Consider the following 23,395-nt stretch of genomic DNA (forward strand, 5'->3'; position numbering starts at 1 on the left):
AGCTCCATGTTTACTGATTTTCCACTGGCAATGAAGGCAGACGTTAAAATGTTCACTTCCTGCCGGCAATTAACATACAACGCTAATGGCGGCCGCCGCTAATACTGCGAAGCGGTTACGAGAGTTAGCTATTTATCAGACAGCAGCAGTCTTTTGAGCACACAAACGGCCTATTTACATCCACGCACTTGATCTGGCAGCCTCCCTCTCACGCTCAACTAATCAGTATGCAGCGAGTGGGTACTCGTGCCTGCGAGAGGAGTATATCAATATGAGCTAAGTGCCTGTAATCCTAGCCTAACATTACGCACACAGACACACACAAATGCAAGTGTTGCATTTTGTTGTTGCCCTTGAAAATGTGTTATCTGCCAGGAAGTAGCCTGCTGTTTAGTGATCTTTATGCGCGTCCACCGCACTTGACAGCACATCACCGGCTTGTCGGGCTTCTATCATAGATTTTTTTGGGAAGATTTGTTATTAGCATCCTTAGAAATGTGCAGAGTCAGGTCGGAGCTGAAGCCAGTGAAATGTCAAGCGTCGAGGAGTCGGATTGATGCGTTAGCGGTAGTTGCTCCTCGGAAATTATTCCATTTGCCATCATGAAACTTTTATTTGGTAACATTGTTAGCTGCCATACAAGTGTAAAGAGAAGTCAACAACTGTATAAGACTGAAATGAGACAAATGAAGAATATGACTTGCAAATTGGCCCACATGTTTTTGTTGTTTTTAGTCTCCGACCCCTAAAAATGAACTACCCTGACTGCAAAACATATCAATCCATCGGTATTCCATTAGCGGGACTATTGGCCAAATGACTGTAAACAGACTTCGACTGAGACTATTTTTCCCGGCGGGTCGGAGGCTCCCTGCGACCTTCGCATTTACCAAAGCCACCTTCTGCCATGCCGGCGAGGCAATCGAGGAGACCATTATGTGGTAATGCGCGAGGTGATGCATCGCCGACGAAGAGGTGCTTGCAGACCGACAGAAGGGGCGGGGTGCCCAATTGGGGTCCCCTGAGAGCTAGCTGGAGCTAAAAGGACACGAGAAACTCGTCAAACATAAGAATACCGCAATTAGATTACAAGCGTGTAAGCAATTAAGCGCTAATCCGCCGCCATGCGACTTGAATGTATCTTCTGTACAGGATTAGCACGTGTGAAATTAGGCACAGAATGGCGGCAAAGGCGACCCATATTCTACTCTGGGTGCTATTAATCTGCCAAACGGTGTAAACATGACGCAAGCGTCGGGAAGGCTCGACATGTTGCCTATAGGCAAACACACACTTAAATACCCGCTGTGCACAATTGCATTGAAATGGTGCATTGAAATGAATCAGGCTCCGATATGCTTCAAAACAGCTTAATCAAATTTGCCATTGGAAAAAATAAGAGGGAAGAATCAAAGTCGGGTGTATCATTAGATTAAGGTATGATAATTTCATTGTATGTGCGCAAAGAAAGTCACCGTCAAAGCACATTAAGAGAAACAAAATAGGTCACTCCTGCTATGGCGGAACTTGTTTTTGAAAAGATTTTGCTCGGACGGATGGTTTGAATGAAGATGCAGCTATTTCTACGCGGTGACAACACAAAGTGACGCTCACAGTTGGGTTTAATCAATGTACCATTGAACTGTTGCGGTGATGTTTGGTGAATCTGTCGGGAAACAAAGCAGCCACAGCAAAAATGGCCGCCGCCGTCTTTTTTTCTTCTTTCTACCCCCTGCTTTAAAGTTTCTCCAGCCGATCGCAATATACTTTTGAAGCTCTTTTTCGTTACTCGAGCTCATCCAGCATTATCTGTCGATAGTCCACCCTAAAATAAACCTTAGTCGATATTGGTATTGTGTATATCTGTGGTCTACGTCTTGGAGAAATATTTAATCAAAAAAATATATAAAAGAAGGAAAAAGTGGAATTGCCAGATTGGTCGGCGCCAAAACTGCAATGTGAAGAAATAAAGTGGAAACTAAAATGTCTGCGTATGTACTTGGATGCTTCTTTTTAGTGTCCTGCCAAAACCTTTTTAATGGGTCTCTTGCATCCATTTGTGTCTCAGCGGTGTAATTATCTCATTAAAATAGTGATTTAAAAATAAATAATACAACTACTTTATTGACCCCTTGAGAACAAACCTATTTCATACATTTCCAAAGATTTGAGTATAAAAATATGGAATGGCTCCATCAATAGACCGATATATTTATAGTGTTAAATCTGATGCGTTGTTTTATACTAACACCAGGTGTTAGCAAGTTAACACTATTAATTCTCATTAGAAATGACACCAGGCGCCGTTCATAAGTATCTGCAAACACTTTGCCAACTCAGATTGATGACTTGCTACATGCGCACGTGCAGGCCACATGTGGAACACTTTTGCATCTGCAGGTTGTCATCTTTCGATATGTTAGCGTCCCAAATTGATAGGTGGCACCAATTATTGTGAAAGTGCTTTCGCAGGGTTCTGTGTGAAAGGCACATGCTGACACACCGAGTGATAGGCCACGCATTTTGGGTGTTTTATCTCCACAATGTGTAAGTTGATACTCATTCGTCGTTTTATGTTCTCATCATCCGCTTAGATACGTGCTCGCGTGCCGTCGTGTTTAATGTCCTTTGTCTTTCAGGAGACAATTGGTAGGGGGATGCATTTAGAGGGGGGGGGGGGGGGGGGGTTCCCCCCCCGTCGTGAGCGCTGATTACCCTCTGCCCACTCGAGATTGATAGCAAGTGACACACGTGTGCACACACACATACATCTGTCTGCCGTCTGCTGTCTGTGCAAACTGATTGATGACGGTTCCATCCAGACTACGTTCGGCCCGGCGGCATACTTCCACCGAGTGCCTACGCTCGTCGGTGTGCGCGAGTGTGTATAGCAGTTCCCACCTGTCTTAATTAGCCGGGGCTATTAAGACAGATTGCCTGATTAAAAAGCATTCCCCCAACTGTCTAATGGGCGCTCGCACTGTGCAAGCACGTGTGCTAGCCATGTTCCATGTAGTTTGGCCAATTGGCGGAGTCAGAGGTGAATTCTTAATGATTGACAGGTAAAATAGTCCAAGAAGTGAAAAACAGACAAGGACAGACTTTATAGTTTTCTCTTTGTCATGCTTTAAACTGCTCAATTAGTTCCATTGCATTGTTTGAGTTCTCCTGTTTGAACAAGAGTTGCCTTACATTGTTCTTGTCTTTTATTAATATGCTGGAGTCCAAGTAGGAAAGTGGCGTCCACCCCCGTCTTGGGAAACGTCACATAGCTCGTCTTCTGTGACACCCCCGAAGTGCTTTATCAGCCTCCGCTGTACATTTGGAGGGTGCGTCCGCCGTCGCCAACGCATGCCATGAGCGCAGATTAATGATTTAATAATGCTTTTGTCCTCGTGGCGGAAGTGAAGTCGAGTCCACTTAGAGTCTCCTCATGTTAGGTTTGAGAGCTCCACTGTGGAGAATGTACTCATGAGGATTTATTCAGATTTTATACAATGAAACAGATGCAGTCAATAGAAAGCAAAATTTCGGAGGCTTCGCCTCCGTGCAAGTTGGCTGAGCTTAAATAATGTTACTTGACTTGAATCAGCCTAGCTTGGAGTAACTTAGCCCTCCAGCTCGCCAAGCCTTACACATTTAACTTCAGCGACATCTTCTGCTTCAGTATATTTTGGAATCATATTGTCACTTAGCTAAGCTTCAGGTAACCTAATATTTTTACTGTTAGCGTGGCTTCAGGTATTCTAGTTTCAGCTCACTGTGATTGATTAGTTAATTTTGGTTAGTGTTTATTTCATTGGATTTTTTTAGTCACGTCGGGTTCAAGCTCAGTTCACTTTGCTCAGCTTCAGTTGGCTTTTTGCTTTATTCTGCACACCTTAATTGAGCTCATCTTCAATTACGCTTCACGCTGCAACTTTTTTAATCAGCGCACACGATCCTCTATAGATTTATGATTTCATTCTTCTTTTATTATTAGATGGTCTTAGATATGCACACACCTCGACTTTTAATGATGCACTGCAGGTAATGATGCCACTGCCAAAATGAAGCGACTTATTCGGAATACAGAGTACATTTGTTGGCCACCCGTCACAATTATAACTCAGGATGCGCAACATGCGGCCGTGTTAATCCATCACAAACGTCCGCGAGTCACCCCGGGGGAGTCTGGTGGCTTTGTCTGTTGTTTATTATAAATTCACGGCAGTAATATTTTACAGCCGGTGCCTTTAAAAAAAAATATATATAAAGTTAACGCGCTAAATAAGCGTGCATACTTATACACGATTAGTTTTAATCTGGTGTGTATTCACAATCATTTAGCGGCATGCAATGCTTTTTTTAAACTCTTATTTTAAATATTAACCTCAATGTATTATATTTTCTAGTGTACAACAAGGTGGTCAATTCCATTCTTTCTTTGTGGGAAAAAAAAATATGAATCAATTCCTTTAAGATGAAATCCTTGTACAACTCATCGCAGCCTCCATTTTCTAGACTACAAGTAGATGGCACTAAAGGTATTGTGTTGTGCAGGGTTCCTAGTTATTTGTGGGATTGTGATGTTAATGCAAAATGAAGGTTAAGCACTGCTCACGAGGAGGCGGCCCACTTGACATACTACACGCTAACATTGTAGAAGCTCTGTGTGGAAAACAAATCACATTTCACTGTGTTGATTCAACTATAAATCATGTATGTTCACTGGCGGAGGAACATGGGGGGCGGTGTGGGGTCACTGCCCCCCCCAAAGGGCAGATCATTTGGGTATTTTCTGATTTTCTTTCCCCGGATTGGTTAGGTTTCTTTTTTTTTTTGTAGATATGTTGTTGTTTATATATCCTTGCTGCCACCCCTCCCATAAGAGAAAAAAAAGCAAGCTGTGCCAGTGTCTATATTTGCATTCAGTGTAGGTAGTTGCGAGGGCGGCGTTAGCCGGGCCGCTAACTGTACGAACCACTGTGATATTGGCTAGGTCAAATCCTCCCGCCGCTGGGGAAAGCTGTGCAAGAACTATGGAAACCAATGATCATTTGCTCCTTCATTATGTGCCATTGAGACATTCGGAGCATACCGCGTATAATAATAATAATGACACTAATAATGATGATAATCGTCATAATAATCAGTTCACGTCACCGCAGGAAAGCCGCACAATTAGACAGTCGGCGTCTGAATGTACGTACTGTAATCCCGGATTTACCAGATTGCAATCCAATAATTATATCCTGAGTCGTGGTGAAGCAGCATGTGGCTCATTGCATAAGGCTATTCTTGCACACTGTGTGTCGAGCATGTGGTGAGACCCTTTTAAAAGCTGCCGCTGTCGTTCTCTGACTTTTTGCCGTCTTGCTTGGTGTGTTATACTAGAAATGTGTTTTTGGTGTGTGTTGCAGGTTGTCAGGCAGCAATGTACCGTCACCTGTCATAAGCAACAAAAACTGGCTCCGCTTGCATTTTGTTACGGACAACAATCACCGGTACCGTGGTTTCAGCGCACACTATCAAGGTGAGTGAGCACACACAAAATATTGGATCACCCTGTCACCAATTTGCCAGGTCAAGTATTTGTGTAAACATACAAAATCTCTACTCTAATGTAAGCCCATTTTTTTTTAAAGATTATAAAACCGACAAGAAGCGCGCCAGTGGAAACATCGTAAATCTCTCTTTCATATTTACAACCAGCCAACCATCACTGCGTTCGATACGTGCGTTATTAATATCGGCTAGTGGCTAATATGTGACAGATTTATGATCCCCAGTGAGAATATTCTTCATTTTTTAGCCATTTCAAACCTACGTGTACCCAGATGGTCTCAATGTAAAGTCATTTATTATTATGATGGTTTAATCATAATGATTCCCCAATGTGATGCTCTTATATGGTTGTTATGATCGCATATGGCGCCTCACATATCTGTCAGTTTTTAATTAAGTTGATTCAAATCAGCAGTGGTTCGGCTAATGACGTAGAAGCAAGTGAGAATAGGGGATGGTGGTTGATTTTATTGATATCATTGATATCATTTTTTTTTCATTTTTTTCTTATATTTTCATTTATCATCAAACATTCTTCGACTCTCATTTTTTAATGAACTAAACGTGAACAAAAACTCACCTTCCACAAGCCTGGCGAAAATCGGGATCTTTTTTTACGTTTTACCATTTATGATTCTCACTCCCGATTGGCTGACTGACAAGCTGACCGCCTCCCCTCAGGGTCGGCCTAATTGATCCTGATTGATTGCCTAATTCCCTTTTAAAAGGTTAATCAGGGTTGTTAATGAAGGGTTGCGGTTGGAAAAAGTTCCTTGATTAATCAGCCGCCGGTTCCTTAACGAGCTAACGGGAGCTGTCAGTCATCCCCACTGCAAAAATATTATGATTATTGATTAGAAGGCTTCATACACTCACATCCACTTTATTACTGCATAAAAGAAAATGTCAAACTCTTTTCCGTGTAAACAGCATTTTCTGACTAGCTGTCGTACTTGAACGAAACAAGGGCCATAATTACAAAAGCAAAATTGCTGATAGGGAACGGGAAGCCAACGTATTTGCTGTGACTTGGAAATGATCTAAATTGCCTCGCCCTTCGGACCCGCTGTGTGGGTAGTCAAGGTTAGTTCAGTTTAGCAACGCAAAAAAATTCCAATATTTCTTTACTTTCCCCACTGCCCGGAGAGACAACATGAGCAAATATACTTTGGCAGGCAGGCAGGCGTCGCTTTCCTAAGACGCTGGCTCCGAGACCTCCCGGCGAGGCTTTGGCACTGCCAGCGAGCTGGTCAGGCGTTCTTTGTGCGACTCTCTGTTTTAGTGTGTGCTTGTTTGTGTTGAGCCACAGGAGGTCAGCCAATTGGCTCGCATAGCCATCTAATTGTGCTTCGGCTTTCCAAATAGCGAAGCGGTGAATTAGACAAGAGTGGGGGAACGGTGACATTCAGCCAGGCTAGCTTGGCTTTGTCTTAATATTTGCCCTGCTGTTGTCAACTAGTGTCTAATGAGCATATGCCGTCATAGATGCTTTGTAGAGTGCGTCAAATCACTCACGGCCAAAGACACGCCATTTTAAATGGCGCTTCATTGATGAGAGGACGTTTGCACCCCGGTCGCATCCGATATATAATAATCCTATGCTAATGCTATTTATGACGATGTTTGGTTGTTGTGGTGTCGAAATGAGGCTTGGCCCTTTTTGTTATAATACAGTGCAGATTGGTATGAAGTCTACTACTCGATAAAATAGCTCCAAAAATAATAGAATGCTCCATGTATGAAATGTGGTTATAAGAGTATGATTGATATCTATTTTTTTCCAGTGGTGAATGAGGTACTAGCCCTTAGGATCATGCAGGGCAGCTTGTACAGCCAGCATTCCATCACCGCACACAAATAAGCAAAGTGAATAATGTGCTCTTAGGCCTTGGCCTTGTCAATTACTATTCCATCTCGAAGGCTTGAATCCCTTTGAATAATAGCCTTCTTTCAGTCAGCCTTAATAATGCGCCGCACAAGGGGGGTCCTTGACACGCATGTTACATTCTACCTACGGCATGAAGCGTGGAGCAGGTTGCATGTGGTACTTGGATGTCCTTCAGCCTGGGGTGGTCATGTGTCATGCGGGAGAAAGGAAAACATGTCCCACTGGTCATGGGACTGCATTGGTGATGTTATTATTATTATTATTATTATTATTATTATTATTATTATTATTATTATTATTATTATTATTATTATTATTATTATTATTATTATTGATATTATTTGTAGACATAGATGTGCATTATACTGTTCCATAAATACAATAATTCTAAATAATATAATGCAATTCATAAATGCACTTTCTAATAATCACACGTATTGGAGAAAAATTTAATGACGGTATTTAGCCTCCTGCTAGTGCTAACATGATAAGAGATGCCCAGGCGGGTCCATTAGTCATTTCGAATAATCAAGGAGACGTCTCGAGTTTTGCAACTCCCCATCTCACCGGTATGATTTCAAAGACCTTTTGAGTTTTGTTTTAATTATTGATGCTTTAAAACAGTAATTGTTGCCTTGCTTGGATATTTGTGAATTAGCATTTGAGGCCTCAGGGCAATTACACAAAGGGAAAAGGGAAAAAAAAAAGCTATTAAGTGTGGATTAATTACGGCACAGGTTTGATCTTTTATTCATGTACGGATCACATCCAAGCGAATGCACCATCGACTGTGTATGAAGATGCATTATTCGCAGGCGATGGTGGTGGTGGCTGCGGCTCTTTCTCATTCCCACCGGTAAAAGGAATAAAGGAACATGAATTCCATTAGAGGCGGAATAGCGGCGCGCTGCTGGAACTTGTCAACATGCTCACAAAAATAAATGTCGACACAAATTTTTCACTTCAGGTTCCCTGGAAATAGGTCAACTTTTGTCATTACTGCTGGTCGGAGTAGGGAGCAGTAGAAACTCGAGGAACGACTCGCTGTATGCGCCAAAATGCTGTTTGTTTTGCACACATTTGAGACGTGGACTTGCTAGCATTTTTGAAACTTTATAAAAGCTGCCATATGCAAATTCAAAGGTAAAAAACAAATCTGTAATTTGGTCCCCGTTCAACAACGCTAACATCAGTGAAAGAAGAAATTGAAACGGTGCCAGCCCAACTAAAAACCTGGCAGAGATTCCGGCAATTTTCTCGTTCTACCTGTAAACTCCCCAGTTTTAAAAATGACAACTTTAACCTCCTTGAAATCGAGCGACAAACGTGGCGTGCGGTCAGATGCAAAAACATCGGAGAAAAATAGAAACTGGGGTCCTTTGAGGATGCCTTGTGTTAAATACAGCATACTTACCGATTGAAATAAAAAAAATGGCGACTCGTATGTCAATCTAGCACTTCTAGTATGCAAGTCGTAAGTGCCAGGTGCCAACGATGGCGTTTCCTTGCCCAAAGGCGCCAGCCACCAATCACGCGCTTTCCTCGCCGCCGTCCCTCGGCATGACCTATTCATGAGTTTCTGTGTCTGCGGGGTGTTACCATCCACTCTTAATGAACAGACGACGGCGCCATCCTTCAACCCGTCGCCATGGCAAGGGTCCACAACGACTATCAGTCACTGGGAAAAAAAAATAAAATTGACAAGAGAATGGCGAGCGCTGCAACAGGGCAGCACAAAATGGCAAGAATGGAGTTTGAGTTCCCATATTTTTTTTTCTTCTTAGCCGTGGCAGATCGTAATTGCCATCCTCACGTGGCCACATTAGAACATACACTAAACCCAAATGTTGAGTTTAAACGGTGCTTGTTTGTGTGTCTGCCTAAATAAGGTCCTCAGAGAACGTGGTGACCTAATCATAAAAGCTCGGCGTTGTTTCAATATGACTTTCCTCCAAATAAAAACGTTTCAGCCCTCTGGGTGCCCCCTTGCTATTCCACTCTTCTAATGTGGTCTATTAATAAATAAAAATATAACCTAAATTGTCCTTAAGAAGCACCAAGCTAATGTTAGACGGCGGAACGGCTTCTTGCCTAACGAAATTTGACGTTTGCTCTAATTCAATCCAGTTTTTTTGTTTGTTTGAAAAGATCCACTTACTTAGTTGTATATATACATCTTGCCCTCCATCGCCATGGGGATGTTTAACTTTAATGCATATTCACGCAGGTTTTAAGACGCACACTAAACGCGGCCAATGAATTCGCTCGGACGGATACAAGTTGAATCGCTTTGCAGACGAATATTGTTTCTATTTAGTGGTCCATTCCAATAACTCTTTTATTTTTTTTCTAACCTGACTTAGTTTTGTTATTACGCAAATGCGGCACCCTGACATGAAATGTGTGTTTATTTATTTGCCTCTCATTTTCTGCTGAGCTTGCGTTCTTCCCTCTCTCAGCATTGCAAGTGGAGAAGAACTGTCTGCTTTTTGCCCCCCCCCCCCCTTCCTGGCTTGTCTTATTATGATTCTTATTCATACCTCTTTATCCAATCTGTTCTGATTTCTTTCTTTTCTCTCTGTCTTTTGTTCTCTTCTGCAGTGAAGCGCTCAGTAGATTTTAAGTCGCGGGGCGTTAAATTGTTCCCTGGCAAAGACTCCGGCGGCAAGTTTTCAATCTGTGAGTTCCCATCTTAATGTCACTGTGGCTAATGAACTAACATGTGCTGATGGCCTTGCTTCTTCGTGTCTCTGTCTTCCTTTTGCTTGCTTTTTGCTTCAAAAAAACAACGGCTTTTCAACACTTGAGTGCCTCAGATCAATCCAGTTTACCCAAATTTATCTGAAGCACAAATATGTTGAAAATCCTTTTGAAGAGTGACTTATTTTGCCTGTTTTGTTTCTTCTATCTGGATTTTGGATGATTGTGTCTCAGTTTAACATGTCTTCCTCTAATCATGAGGCTGATCAATTTTCGGCTGGCCCATTTAGAACTTTTCAATTCTGCTCGCTGCGTCATCTTTGTTCCCAGAATGCTACTGACAGGGGCTTCTCCATTTACATTTAAATTCCGTTCCTTTATCTGAAGCCGAGAATCTTCGCGTAAGTCATCATGCGCTTTAATCACTAACTTATAAAATCAGGACATATGAATTCATGGAGGTCTTAAATTAGCATGGAGCACAAATGCAAAGTGGACATTATTTTTAATTATTGGGGCGTGCAATATTTTCTGGAATGAAATAAATCCTGCCCACTGGTCAGGCTAATCGTATACACGGCGAGATGATCACATTGTGGGCTGCGAATGCTTCACAGGACCTTTGACAGTGGTTAGATAGCTTGATATGATTCCATGTGGAGTAAAAGCCACATGGTTAGCTTTCTTTTTTTTTTTTGTTATAAGTGACTTGCCAGTCATTGAAGCTGTCAGCGATCACGATAATCACATATACTCTCGAGTGCTTTCACACATTTCTTTTTCAACTCCCTCCCTGTACTCTCTCTGTCAGACATGCTGTTTTGAGACATATTTTTTGCATGTAACCATGACGACGCACGCTATTATTTTTTCCCTTTCACTTCATCCTGAGTCCCGCGGCCATGCGCGGACACAGTCGTACGGTCGTGCGCATCGTTCCAGATGCATGAATACGAGGCAGCGCTACAAGAGTGCGCTCGTCTGCGCTTTTTTGCCTAATTGGATTCCGAGTCCCGTCGTGATCTATTTAGGAATCCCATGTTTGCTCAAAGAGCACAATGCTGTCATCAAATAAGAATGAGCAATGTACTTCGAGAAATAAATACAGACGCGCTGCATCTCCGCAAATACTGTCCTGGGGCGGTTATTTACTCAACACCAGGTGGGTGGAAGCAACCATTAGTGGAGATGCATTTATTTGGCTCAATAATCTGCTGTTGGAGTTTCTCAAGTGAACTGAGAAGTTAACAAAAGTGACTTTTATGGAGATATGAAACAAAAGTTGGCGAAAGCACCACGACAGTTTGGAATGGCTCCATGTCAGTCGACTGGAATTTTAGCTCTGCGCTTGAATTTCTTGAAGTCGCTGCTGTTTTGGTTAGCAACCTTACTGCATTGGCACAAGACGTATTTCAAATGATTTTTCGGGAGTTCTCCACCGCTCCCCGATGCCGGTTGAGTCAGTCAAAACAGAAGCCCATTCATGTTCCTAACAGGTCACCCAGTCACACTTCCACAGATGGCACTACCATGATCGCTTCAGATGTTCATTTTCGAATTTCTGACACGCGTGTCGGGCGTAACCCGGCATTTGCCTGGACGTACGTATACGCCGCTGTGACGCCGTTTACGCGCCTATAAGTTAGTCCCTCCGGGGTGCGCCGTTCCAATACAGTCCAGATGGCCAAATTAGCCGCTCCAGCAAAGCAACAAACTAGCCCGTCGGCAAAACAACACACGCGCATCCACCGCCACCTGCTGAGTGTACACTGATGCATTTTTTCCGCTGGCCACGACACCCCAAACAAAGAAAGGCCTGCTGCTAATTTTCATGTCAATTCTGCCATGTTAAGTATTTGGAACGTGGATTGTGAAGCAGCCGAATTAGTAACATCGTCGCTATGCCAACACAAATTGCAGCCGATTATTGCAAACAAACAAGCAATGACTCCCGACGTTTTGTGTTTCTTTGACGAGTAAAAGTGAAAAGAGAAAAAAAATGGTCGGACCTTCTGCCTTGGAAACTTTTGACAAGTAAAGTCGCTTCCGGGCTTCCCTCCCAGAGCTGCGGGGGACCAGAAGACAAACACATTCATATTGTGAATAATAAGATATAACATCATGAATAATAGAGTTAGTCATTTATCTTTGGTTCAATGCTAACCTATTTTAGTGGATTTATGGCCTCATTAGGTATTATTTTCAACAAGTTATTCACATGATCTTCAAGTGTGTCACCCTTTTTAGAGGTTTCCTGAAGGGACAACTGTGGTGCAAACATGACACACCATGGGGTTGTTACTTATTCACGCAATGATGATATTCCAAAGATTTAACGGGGAGAGAAAAAACAAGTTTTGCACTTTTAATCTCTCATTCTTGCCTTCTTGCGGAAAACGTATTCTCTCGGCGGACAATTGTTTTTGTTGAAACTTTAAGGATTTTGTGTTTAATTTTTTAGCGCTAAACTACCTGCTGGTGTACTTTTGTTTCTGAGTAAGTCGTGCCAGCGCCATTGTAAAGTAGAATTAGGGCTACTCCCACGAGAGGCAAGACCTCAACCGAGTCTGAAAAACTGGGTAGAATTTGAAATTCACTTTTCAGATGGCGTCTCCTTTAATCCTTGTGATATATTGGGAGAATGTTTTCCCATTTGCATGAAGTATGTATTTTTAAGCTAGCCGCTTCTGACTCTTCTGCTCGTCCGTGTGTCCTTGTAGTAAATGAAGGTGGTGTGCGCCAGGCGTCAAACTCTTGCCCTGACCCTGGAGAACCTGAAAATGGTAAACGCCATGGCAACGACTTCAGGTATTGTCTGCACTAGCCGTCACACATTGGTCTGTTGTTTTTTTCCCTCAAAGCTTTTTCTCCTAACTTGTCTATTTTTCTTTTCCACTTAGCATCAGCAGCCTGGTCCAATTCACCTGTGACGAAGACTATGTCCTCCAAGGCAGCAAAAGCATCAGCTGCCAGCGAGTGGCCGAGGTCTTTGCAGCTTGGAGTGACCACAGGCCCGTCTGCAAAGGTAAAAAAAAAAAAAAAAAAAAAAAGACATGATTGATGTAGTTTATGCCAATTTGGCATTGACGTTCGGGTATTGTCTTTCCATCACAAGCAAACTGTAAAAAGACATTTTGGGCAAAACCATGTTTGGCCAAAGAGCCTCCAGTTTTGGACCCATCCTGGTTTTCCCGGGCTGGCGATGCACTCGCGTACAAAAGCCACGCGATGCGAGACGAAGACAGAGGGCATCCGTCACTGTAAATGCCAAAGTCGTTTGTCAACGTTGGCCTTGGGATGGGCTTCAGACTCGGGGGCACGAGACATACCACGAGACGGAAGACGAAATTTATGGGGTGCACGTCCCTTTGTGGGAGAATGAAAGGAATTATTTCATCACTTGACTCATAATAAATCAGGCGCGTGCTCAAAGAATGAGGTAAGCATAATTGCAGATGAGGAGACAGTTGGATTCTAATTCTCAGGTCAGGGATTGTTGAACAGGTCCCTTCGTAAGTCGAGGTCATACAAGTCGACCTAAATGTTTGGCTATCACGCCCCCCCTCGGTTTCGGATGGGCTCCACAACAATCAAAGTCATTATTCGAGATATTAGACTTCTCGATTCTGGTTAACGCCTGTTAGGGAATCATCATCACCCAAAGATGAAATAATGAGCATTTAAACGCCTACCATTAATTCCACCACGTGACAATTGGTTAAGAGCACTCCCTCCCGGGAAGCCACCAAATTTAAGAATGTTGCGTAACATTGATTTGTTTGCAATAAAGCAGCGGCATTATGAGCAACTGCACAGCGGGCAACTTTGTTTGACATGACAGAGTGCTCCGTGCCGCTCCGCCGGTTGTTGCTTAGTAACCAGGCCATTATATTCTCGGCCTCGCCGTGCGATGTACACCACGGGAATAATATACTCCGGGTGACGCTTAACCGCATATAATGTTAAGTGGCTGTACTCATTCACATTATAATGTGTATCGTTTTTGTCATATTTATGCGGCGGATGAAGAAGGGGTTCAAGGGTGTCAGGAAATTCAAGGATTGCTACTTAGCGTGGTTTCCAGGTCAGGTTTGACTTCCCATTTGGAGCATTAAGGTATCCAAGGAAGCCTTTGACATTAGCAATCTCTTTTTTAAAAATATGCAGGTGTGATGCTAATCGAGTCTTTGAGATTAGCTAATTCGTCTAGCAAGCGGGTTTGTCGAGATGATGCCGCCATTGGAAAAATCCAGCAGCCTCGCCAACTCCTCTATTGTACCGCAAACGCACGTAATTCCTTTTGGCAATTTTAGCCGAGGCGAGGCGTGTTGAGCTTAAGTTGCTGCAAACATGACTGCATTTGGAAAAAGAAAAAAAATATAGAAAGGGAATTGCGGGCGGATTACGTTGTCAGCGAAGGTAGCGTCACGGTGGGCTCCGGTGAATGTAAATGTCGCATCAGCTCTTCTTCTTTGTCACAGAAGAAGCTGAATGGAGTCAAACAGGCATTTTATCTTTAAGTCTCTTGTACTGCAAAAAGATTGTTAAACCTCCTCCTTCCCATTACATTGATTTGTTTACGGCATTTTCACGATCAAAATGCACTCAGGGAATCATCTCAACTCACTTTGACATAGTTCCTGGCTACCACCATGCCAGAATATGGCGGCAAAGCACATTTTGATGGCATTGGCCAGGACACCAAATTAGTGAGTTATCAAACAGGCGATTGAGCACGACATCGGGAGCACCTTAATGGCAAAAACAATGCAATTAACTCAAAGCCGCAAAGTTCAATAACATCTGAGGCTTGACCTTTTCTATCCGCGCCACCTCGTGTGTGTACAAGCGCTCAAAAGGAAGCAATCTGTCGGCGAAGCATCCGGCCAGCTTTTTATAATACGCTCATCCGTGCTAATAGAGTCAGCGGGCTAAATAAAAAAATAAAAAAGTGTAAAGCAAAATAAATGGAGAGGAATCGTAACGGCCATTTAGTGGCTGTGAAACTCGGAGAGAATAAACAAGGCAGATTGTCCTTCTGTCCACACTGACTATACTTTTTCAAGACAGACGGACAAACGTCGCAAGAGTCCATGTGGCTTGTTGATGAATGGACAGATGGTGAGGCTCGCCAGCCAGAACAATCCGTGCGTGCATGCATTTGTGTTGATTTGATCTTCTTCAATCACCAACCTGAAGGAAGAATGCCTCATTGTCTACGTATGTGTAAAAAAAGAAGTGAATCACTTCAGAGAAGTTTTTGCTAGGCGCCGAGCCATTTACTGGCGACGCTCGGGACGCCTTGCCAACTTAATGATGTCATCAATCAGCCGCCAAACCGATTGGTCCATCCCTACTTACTGCTTCAAAGTGCTCGTTTGGGAGTGACGCTGCCTAACATAAAAAGCTTTAGATATTGGACTTGAAACTTTTCATCATTTACAGAAAAGGAAAATGGAACATGGCCGACGTACTGTTTCAAAGAGGGATGTCGGCCATGTGATATTAGCCTAGGTGATTGCTTATAGAGTAGATTGCCGACTCCAAAACTGTATCATCATTTAAAACATTACACGTTTTCTACGGGGGGAAAAGTCCAAAAACACTCACAAGGACACTCTCATAATTAAAACCCCTCAAGCGTTTTTTTCCCCCTTTTCTTTTTTTTTTTATTCGTCCTAAAAATAAAAGATGCCCTCCAAAGCTTTTTATCACGAAGATGAGCCTACCTGCCGGCTTTACCTATCATATCCCTGTAATAAAATCCCCCCGGCCTTAAATAATGCATTCCCATTAATTACACTTTGTTCCACTGGTGTTGAAATTGCCATCGTCAAAGAACATTTTACAGGTGTTGATTCATGTCCTGTATACTAAATTTAAAAGCTGAGATGGAATGTCAGTAAATTTCATGATCGACCCCACATGAAATGATGATGGCCCAGAATAATTTGCATGGTGCCGTTGCCGTCACGCTAACGCCGCCGCATATCTATGAAATCACAGTAGCCGTTTGAATGCACAAGTGAGATGGATACGGTCCAATAAATCCATTTTGCTTCAGTTGTTTCACGACACGATAAATCGATTGCGTGCAATCGAGCGCATTTAGTATGATGATGATCATCTGGGCCAACGAGCCCAACAGAACTTGATTGCTAATCAGCTCTGTTACTAGTTCTCCAAAGTGTGTTTGTTGTGAGATGTTGGGGTTCCAGGACCACCCAGTAACCTTGAAGGTCGGAACTCCTGGAGAATGTTTTTTGTGCTAGCATGAAGAACTCGAGAGAAAAAAAAAAGAGGATTCCTGCGATAATAGACTAAGATGAAGGCTAGTCATGAAGGAGAGTTAATTCTTTTTATGCTGTTGCTATGGCAACACAGTGCCCCAATCGCCTTGTTGCATGCCAATGTTGTGACCATCCATTCAGGCCGCCCTGATTGAGCTGTCAAAGTGTACACATGCATACTTTGTCACATGCAGATGTGTGCGCGCGCACACACACACACACACACACACACACACACACACACACACATTACATGCCGGTATGGGTGTATAGATTGCGGCGAGCCAAACACGAGAAGGCCGAGAGAAGATGCATTGCGTATGAGCGGAATAATAAGTCATGGGTTAGTTGTGGAGAAGCTGAGGGGCTGAGGGTCACCACGACACACCGCGGGGCTATAGATCGTCTTAAAGGGTCTCTTACTTGTTCCATGGAACACTTCATGGACACGCATCCTTTGAAAAAACACCCTGTGGGATGATTCAGTGCAGCGGTCTATTTTTCAGCTGTCAAAAATTCTGCAGAGATCCAAACCCTTAGGTTGCGTTCAAATAGTAATGTACTGTATATGTATATTTTAAATGTATATCTTTGCATATTGTTTGTTTTTACTCGCCACATTTTCTGTATTAGAAATTGATTTCATATGAATGAATATTCTCAGGCACTGCCCAACTTGCCCAAAATTCCCCACCGCCACCGGTTGCCTTCTTCTCTAGTGTGGTCCAAATGTAAGATGTTTTAAATGAAAGAAGCCATGTAAAGAGAATCATTTAACCACAGTATACTTGTGCAAGGCCTCCATTGAGAATTTCAGATTAGCGTCTGTGCTTTTGTTTTTCTTTTCTTTGTGGGTGTGGTGCCTGTTTCACTAGCCGCGCGCCGTGCGAACAAACTAATTAAGGAACAAACGTCGCTTCAAACCAAGCAGAAAATTACCTCCCGACTCGACCCGGGACGAACCAAGGACGGCGCGAGCTGCGCTTCTTGATGGTCACACTCTACGCCACCTAAATGAGACTTTATTTGGTGTGTTAACGACTAGTGTGCATCATTTTCACACCATCTTATTATGTCATCTGGCTGTAAATTAAAACGTGGACGTTATTGTGTACTAACCGTGAATTCAACCACTAATGCGGTCCATTCATTTGTTTTATTGTTCGCTTGCGTGAGATCGAATTGATGGGCATTCCTATCAGTCACCAGCGCCGTTCCGGCTAATCCTGCGCTATTCCGCAGCCGATCGCTTCCAATTAAGTGTGAGAGATGTCGGTGACCTTATCGCTATCTTCTAGCTGACCCCTCCCTTTGTGTACTCAGCAATGTTCGGTCAGATAAAAGTTTGAGAATCTCTTTTTGTTGTGGTTTGACAGTCAAGACGTGCGGCAGTAACCTTCAGGGACCCTCGGGGACCTTCACCTCGCCCAACTTCCCCATTCAGTACGAGAGCAACGCCCAGTGCGTTTGGATCATCACGGCATCCAATCCCAATAAAGTAAGTTGCTCTTTATTGACTTGAAATATCTCTAGTCCCGGGGTTTTATGATTTCACGCGATCTTTGTGGAATGAATGGTGGTCTTATTTGAAATGATTTAATGATACATTGAGGTTCACTGGTACAGAAACTTGTCTGTCCATGTTAGCATCCACTCTCACTTTAATGCACATTACAAGCAATTCACTGACATGCTTTAAATCATTGAAAATGCTACTCGATAATAATCGACGAGGATTATGCACTTATCGTAGACACGGAGTGCGGCTCTGCGATTCGTCGGCCTCGCGTAGCCGCCTGGATGAAAGAAAGCTGATTATGTCCCGAGAGGAAGGTCGATTGCTATATGGGGAGTGTGCGTGGATGCATTTCCTTTTATTTTGTCTTACCTTACCTTTTCGGTCTTATTTGATTGCATCTGAATTCGATCTGCTAATGTAGTTTATCAAGAAAAATGGTGGTCATTTTGTCAGTAGAGGAAAAAAAATAGCAGGCGTTAACTTGACGACTAATAGTTTCATCACGAGCTGTCATTGCAGTTCCGTGCGTGAACGACAATAAAAACGGCCACGTTTTAATACAATCCCCGAAGCAGCCGGCGATAAGGAATGACGCGTGAGTGACAAATCCTTTAATTTCACTTCTAATATCCTTCGGTTTTCTTTTTTTTTTTTTTACATCCTGGCAGTTTTTTTTTTTTTTTTCTCGTATTCATATTAGACTCGTGTGATTTGCCACGTGAATTAAAGATTCATCTTTTCAAAACGTGATATGTAAATGTTCCATATTGCTCATGGATTTTGTGTCAGCGCCATCAGTCATCGTTTTCCCGCCGGGGGTTGAATTCGAGGAAGATTCCGGAAAGGTTTTAACGCCAAAGTAGAGCATCAATCAATCTTATGTTTAAAGTTCTGAAAGTCCAAAAACAATCCCCTAACTTTTAAGTCACCTGAATCCTGTCAGTACTTTTTAACCATGTGACTAAATTATGCAATCCAATTAGAATGTGTTTTACAATTTGATGATCCTTTTGCTGATTAATGCCTCTATGTATAATATTTTTAGCTGAATTATTTTATATTTTGTGACAGTTTTGTGTCAATTTAATATTACTCCTAATAATATATTCATAATACCAATGTCATTATTTGGCATGATGTCTGCATGATTTAAATTTAGATTCATTTTTTTTATAGTATATAAAGTGAAGAGGACCTCGGCCAATTATCCGAAAGATACATGCCAGTGGCAAACGTACAGTTTTCCACATGTTTTAATCCAAGCGGAGCAAGTTTAATAGCTGGGAGCGTATTTGCAATGACTTGCTTTTAATGAGCGAGAACACTGATGGGTGAAGGAGGAGCAGCTTGTGGAGAATATTGGATCTCGTGAGAAGGAAATAAAAAAAAAAATGAACACCAACATCATCCAAAGACGACGGTAGAAGAAGAGAAAGGTGGTCGTGACCCCGCACCGGGCTTGGAAATGCTCCCTTCTGAATTCTCCTCATTTTCTTCATTAAGGAGCCCGAAAGTGTCGGCCGGGTGTTCCGCTCGTGCGTCCATCTGCGAGGATGAGGAGCGGCAGGTTTTCTTCACGCCGACCCGTTCTCTCTGCTTTCTTTCCGTGGCCGCTTTCTCTCTCCCCTCGGCCGGGGTTAAGTGTTAATGGCCTTCTATGGCTCTCTGCCGTTATTGCTTCATTTAGTTTGAGCGGAATGAGCCTTTAGAGCCAATTCATTCCCCCTCTTCTCATTTAACCTTGGGGATGGCGGCGCAGTAAGGCCGTTAGCAATGCCGCCTCCTTCCTCTTCATTCTTCTTCATCCTCCCCCCCTTCTCATTTGCTCTATTTCATTGGCTCCCTTCACGTTCCCTCATCTGCCCCCGCCGGCCGCCGCTGTCGGAACGCGGCGAGGCTGGACCACGCGGCCGCCGTGTTGAATATTCACTTCACGGCAGCGCTGCTCGCAGTTTTCTACTCAAACGGCCATGGTAGATTCAAGCAAAAGTTCCGAACTAACTTTTTGATTGTCAATTGGACTGCGGTACTCCAACGATAAGAATCGACTTGGCAGCATTTGCGCCTACCCGCTTTGCATCACTTCCTCTACCCTCACTTGTTTTTTTAAAAAATGTTTTACCGCCACAAGCAAAGGTGACGCTTCATCATGCAGAAATTCAATTCTGCCGGCTCATTGGCCAGCAACCGTCGTCCGACTGGCGAGAAGCGGCAGCGGACCGTCGAGGACGGTGAAGGGAAAGACGAATGCTCGCATGGCCTCCGACCGATTCGAGGCGGGCAGAAATATGTACACGGGCGCTACACCGAAAAGAATTGGTTACGCGTGCCTTAAAAGTCGGAGCTACTGTTCTCGCTTTTATTTTCGTCTTTTCAGAGTCAACCTTGGGAGTTTGACGTCATCTCCACGAGAAAGAGGCTCAGATGCAGCCATTTGTCTGCATACTAATTGCTGCTGAAGCTATGTTGGACAATAAAAAACAGCCCACTGATTGGTGAAAAGACAATCATTACCATTAAGAAAGCAAATTAGCAAACGCTCAAGCTGCAGCGTGTGTCGGCATTGAGGTCACGTCGATATTTCGACTCAGATTGAAGCCAGCGAGATGCTTGTGAAGTCCACGAGCGGGATATTGAATCTGGAAATCTGGAAAAATTCCCCTCCAGCAAGAGAGCGGAAGGAGAGAGAGAGAGAGAGCCAGAGAGATAGAAGGAGGGAGCAAGCGAGCTTTCAATCTCTCCCCGAGGGTGAACTCAAGTTTGAAATATTCTTGCGCCGTTCTCGGCGAGCATCAAAGATGTGCTCATTATTATACCCCCACCCCTTTCCTCCCGCCTCCCTTTCTTCCCCCTAGTGACCATCATCTTTCTCCTTCTCGGGTTTCCTGTTCTTGTCTCTCGATGGTCTCACATGAAACAGAAAGTATCGGTTGAATAATTCTCGATCAGTGTCATGCTAGAATTGTGCTTCTCTTCACCTTGATACATTTGTGAACTCTTTGGAGCAGTAAAATTCCAGAGAGATCTTGGGCCTTTTTTTTTTATTCAATGATATGAGCGTGTGGTTTATTTTTGTGTAGGTATAATGCCAAATGATTTTTTTTTTCCTCTCAACCATGGTTACATACATGGGGTGGCACGGTGCACTAGTGGGTACCATATCTGCCTCGGAGTTCAGAGATGCAAGGTCGGATTCCCGTACTTCTCCGGCCTTCCTCTTTGTAATTTGCATTTTTCCCGTATGCTGCAGGTGATCCAGATTAACTTTGAGGAGTTCGACTTGGAGATCGCTTACGACACGCTGACCATCGGAGACGGCGGGGAGGTGGGGGATCCGACCACCATCCTTCAGGTGTAAGTAGCATCTCTTCATTTCCCGCTCGGGGGAACGCCATTACGAGCGGCGATGATGACTGTGTCGGAAATGAGCCTTTCATTTGCAGTTTGACTAAAATGTCACGTCTTTGGCAGCCTGTCGGGCAGCTTCGTCCCCGACCTGATCGTTAGCATGACCCACCAGATGTGGCTCCACTTGCAGTCGGACGAGAGCGTGGGCTCCATCGGCTTTAAGATCAACTACAAAGGTGCGTGCGTGTGTGCTCGTGTGGAGACGCCATCAAAATGGACACAAAAGATAATCAAATGTGCACGTTCTCAAGTGCGTCACCTCTTGAATGTACATCTCGGCGAGTGAAGAGCTTGTACAATTCCTCACGGGTAAAAGCCCACGGTGGTATGCAGCCTCACGTTTTCATTTTGCCTCATATGGTGTTGTTTTCCAGCAAATAACTTGTCCCTATTTCCTTTGATGTTTCATTCTTTTGTTTTATTCTTGCTTCTCGGTCGGTCTCTCCCGGTCACTCCGTCCGTCTGATTCGCTGGCGTTTCTTCCTCCCCATGTTTCCATTCATCTATTATTAATGCCAAGTTCACCCACCTGGTAACACTTGGTCTCTGCTGCCAGCTGCAATGCACACACACACACACACACACGTACGCATTACCCCCCCCCCCCCCCCGCTATAGATTTGAGGCAGCACTGCAACATTATTGACATCACATTTGCATTAAAGATTCAGTGAGTTTGTGCCCGCAATATGAATACACCAATTCGGGCTGCACGATCCAAACATGGCTCCATTCCACCGCTGAGATTTTTTTTCTCCTCTGCACCCGAGCACATGTATAAATTTGCATTTCAGAATTTCGGCAGCCCGAATAGCCGTAGAATAAAGCCATCAAATATTATATTGGGCTTGAGGTAGTATTCCTCTTTGAATAGGTTAATATGTAATATCTTAAACAGATAAAAAGTATTACTACACAGTAATTCTCGGGGATGTTCCCCTATTTTTCCGAGTCTCATCTGAGATTTTATTTTACGTTCTTCATCTGCTGTTTTACGGCTTTTAATATGATTTTTTTTTTTATTAGCACCAGAAATGTCCAGGGTATGGTGACGGTCCTCGTGCAGGCTGAGCTTTCTTTCTCTTTTTTTTGTGGTTTAACAATACAGCTCGCTCATAGAGAGACTTTGAGGAATAGGTAGTTCACAAAAGTTTCTCTGATTGTGTTTAATGTGTGGGCAGGTTCTCTCTAGACTCAAGCATGTAACTCCATAAGCTGTCTTGAAGGAAAAATGTGGGAGCTTAACGTTATTGCTGACTCGTCCAAACCAACAAGAATGATGCCCCGTCGTATCGTTTTAATAACAAGGAGGATCAGTCTATGAGAGACCAACAGCATCTAATTTAATTTGGCACTTGGCGTGTAATTTGGAGGACAACAAATCTTTTATGAGCATTGCTGAGCTCATTAAGGGACGCTTGTCACCTGTAAAATACAGACGAGGAAAAAAAAAAAAGTTGCTCGTTAATGCTTTTGGGTCCTTCAGCCCCCCCACAAAAGTGCCGTAGCGTAGGTCGCTAATTATGAGTATCTTAAAAAGCACTCTTGGTGGATAGCGAGAGAGCATGAAATATGACTTTATAAAATATTCAGTCATGGCATGCCTATAAATTCGACTAAGTTTACAGTCTATAAGGCTCCCATTGGGCATTGTGCTGTCGAGGTAACCCGCGAAGGACGAACCAGCTTCATCACAAAACCGTCAACGGGATAATATTTTTTTTTTGCTCATGAATTATTGACCTGTGCTGATAAACTAACAGGAAGCAACCGCGTTCCTGCTGGTGCATACAACATGGACATGCATTTCTATTTCCCTTCTCTCTGACGATGATCTCGTGTTGTATTTCTGGCTCGCTAGTGATTTTAGCTGGCGTCGTCGCCACTTTGCTTATAACATGAGCTTCTTTTGAGGACAGTCAGAAAGCAGAACAGTTTTAAGTACAGCTGCCAAGGTCAAAATGATCTCGGCTCTCACATCTTTGCAAAAATGACTCTCATCTGTAAAATAGACTCTCAAATTGTAGGGCAATTGTTTTCAAG

The 23,395-nt window shown here is 43.3% G+C and overlaps 1 protein-coding gene across 1 annotated transcript in view; it reads left to right on the forward strand.

The window, feature by feature from the left end:
• Positions 1–23,395, forward strand: part of csmd3b (CUB and Sushi multiple domains 3b) — a 138,035-nt gene that overhangs the window by 71,733 nt on the left and 42,907 nt on the right. Inside the window, exons 6-11 of the mRNA XM_061267724.1 lie at positions 5,403–5,515; positions 12,856–12,943; positions 13,036–13,160; positions 17,802–17,923; positions 21,195–21,298; positions 21,416–21,528. Of these exons, the coding sequence (XP_061123708.1) occupies positions 5,403–5,515; positions 12,856–12,943; positions 13,036–13,160; positions 17,802–17,923; positions 21,195–21,298; positions 21,416–21,528 (665 nt within the window). The remainder of the gene's footprint in view (positions 1–5,402; positions 5,516–12,855; positions 12,944–13,035; positions 13,161–17,801; positions 17,924–21,194; positions 21,299–21,415; positions 21,529–23,395) is intronic.

The sequence above is a fragment of the Syngnathus typhle genome, linkage group LG20, assembly GCF_033458585.1.
Source record: "Syngnathus typhle isolate RoL2023-S1 ecotype Sweden linkage group LG20, RoL_Styp_1.0, whole genome shotgun sequence".
NCBI classification, from domain to species: Eukaryota; Metazoa; Chordata; class Actinopteri; order Syngnathiformes; family Syngnathidae; genus Syngnathus; species Syngnathus typhle.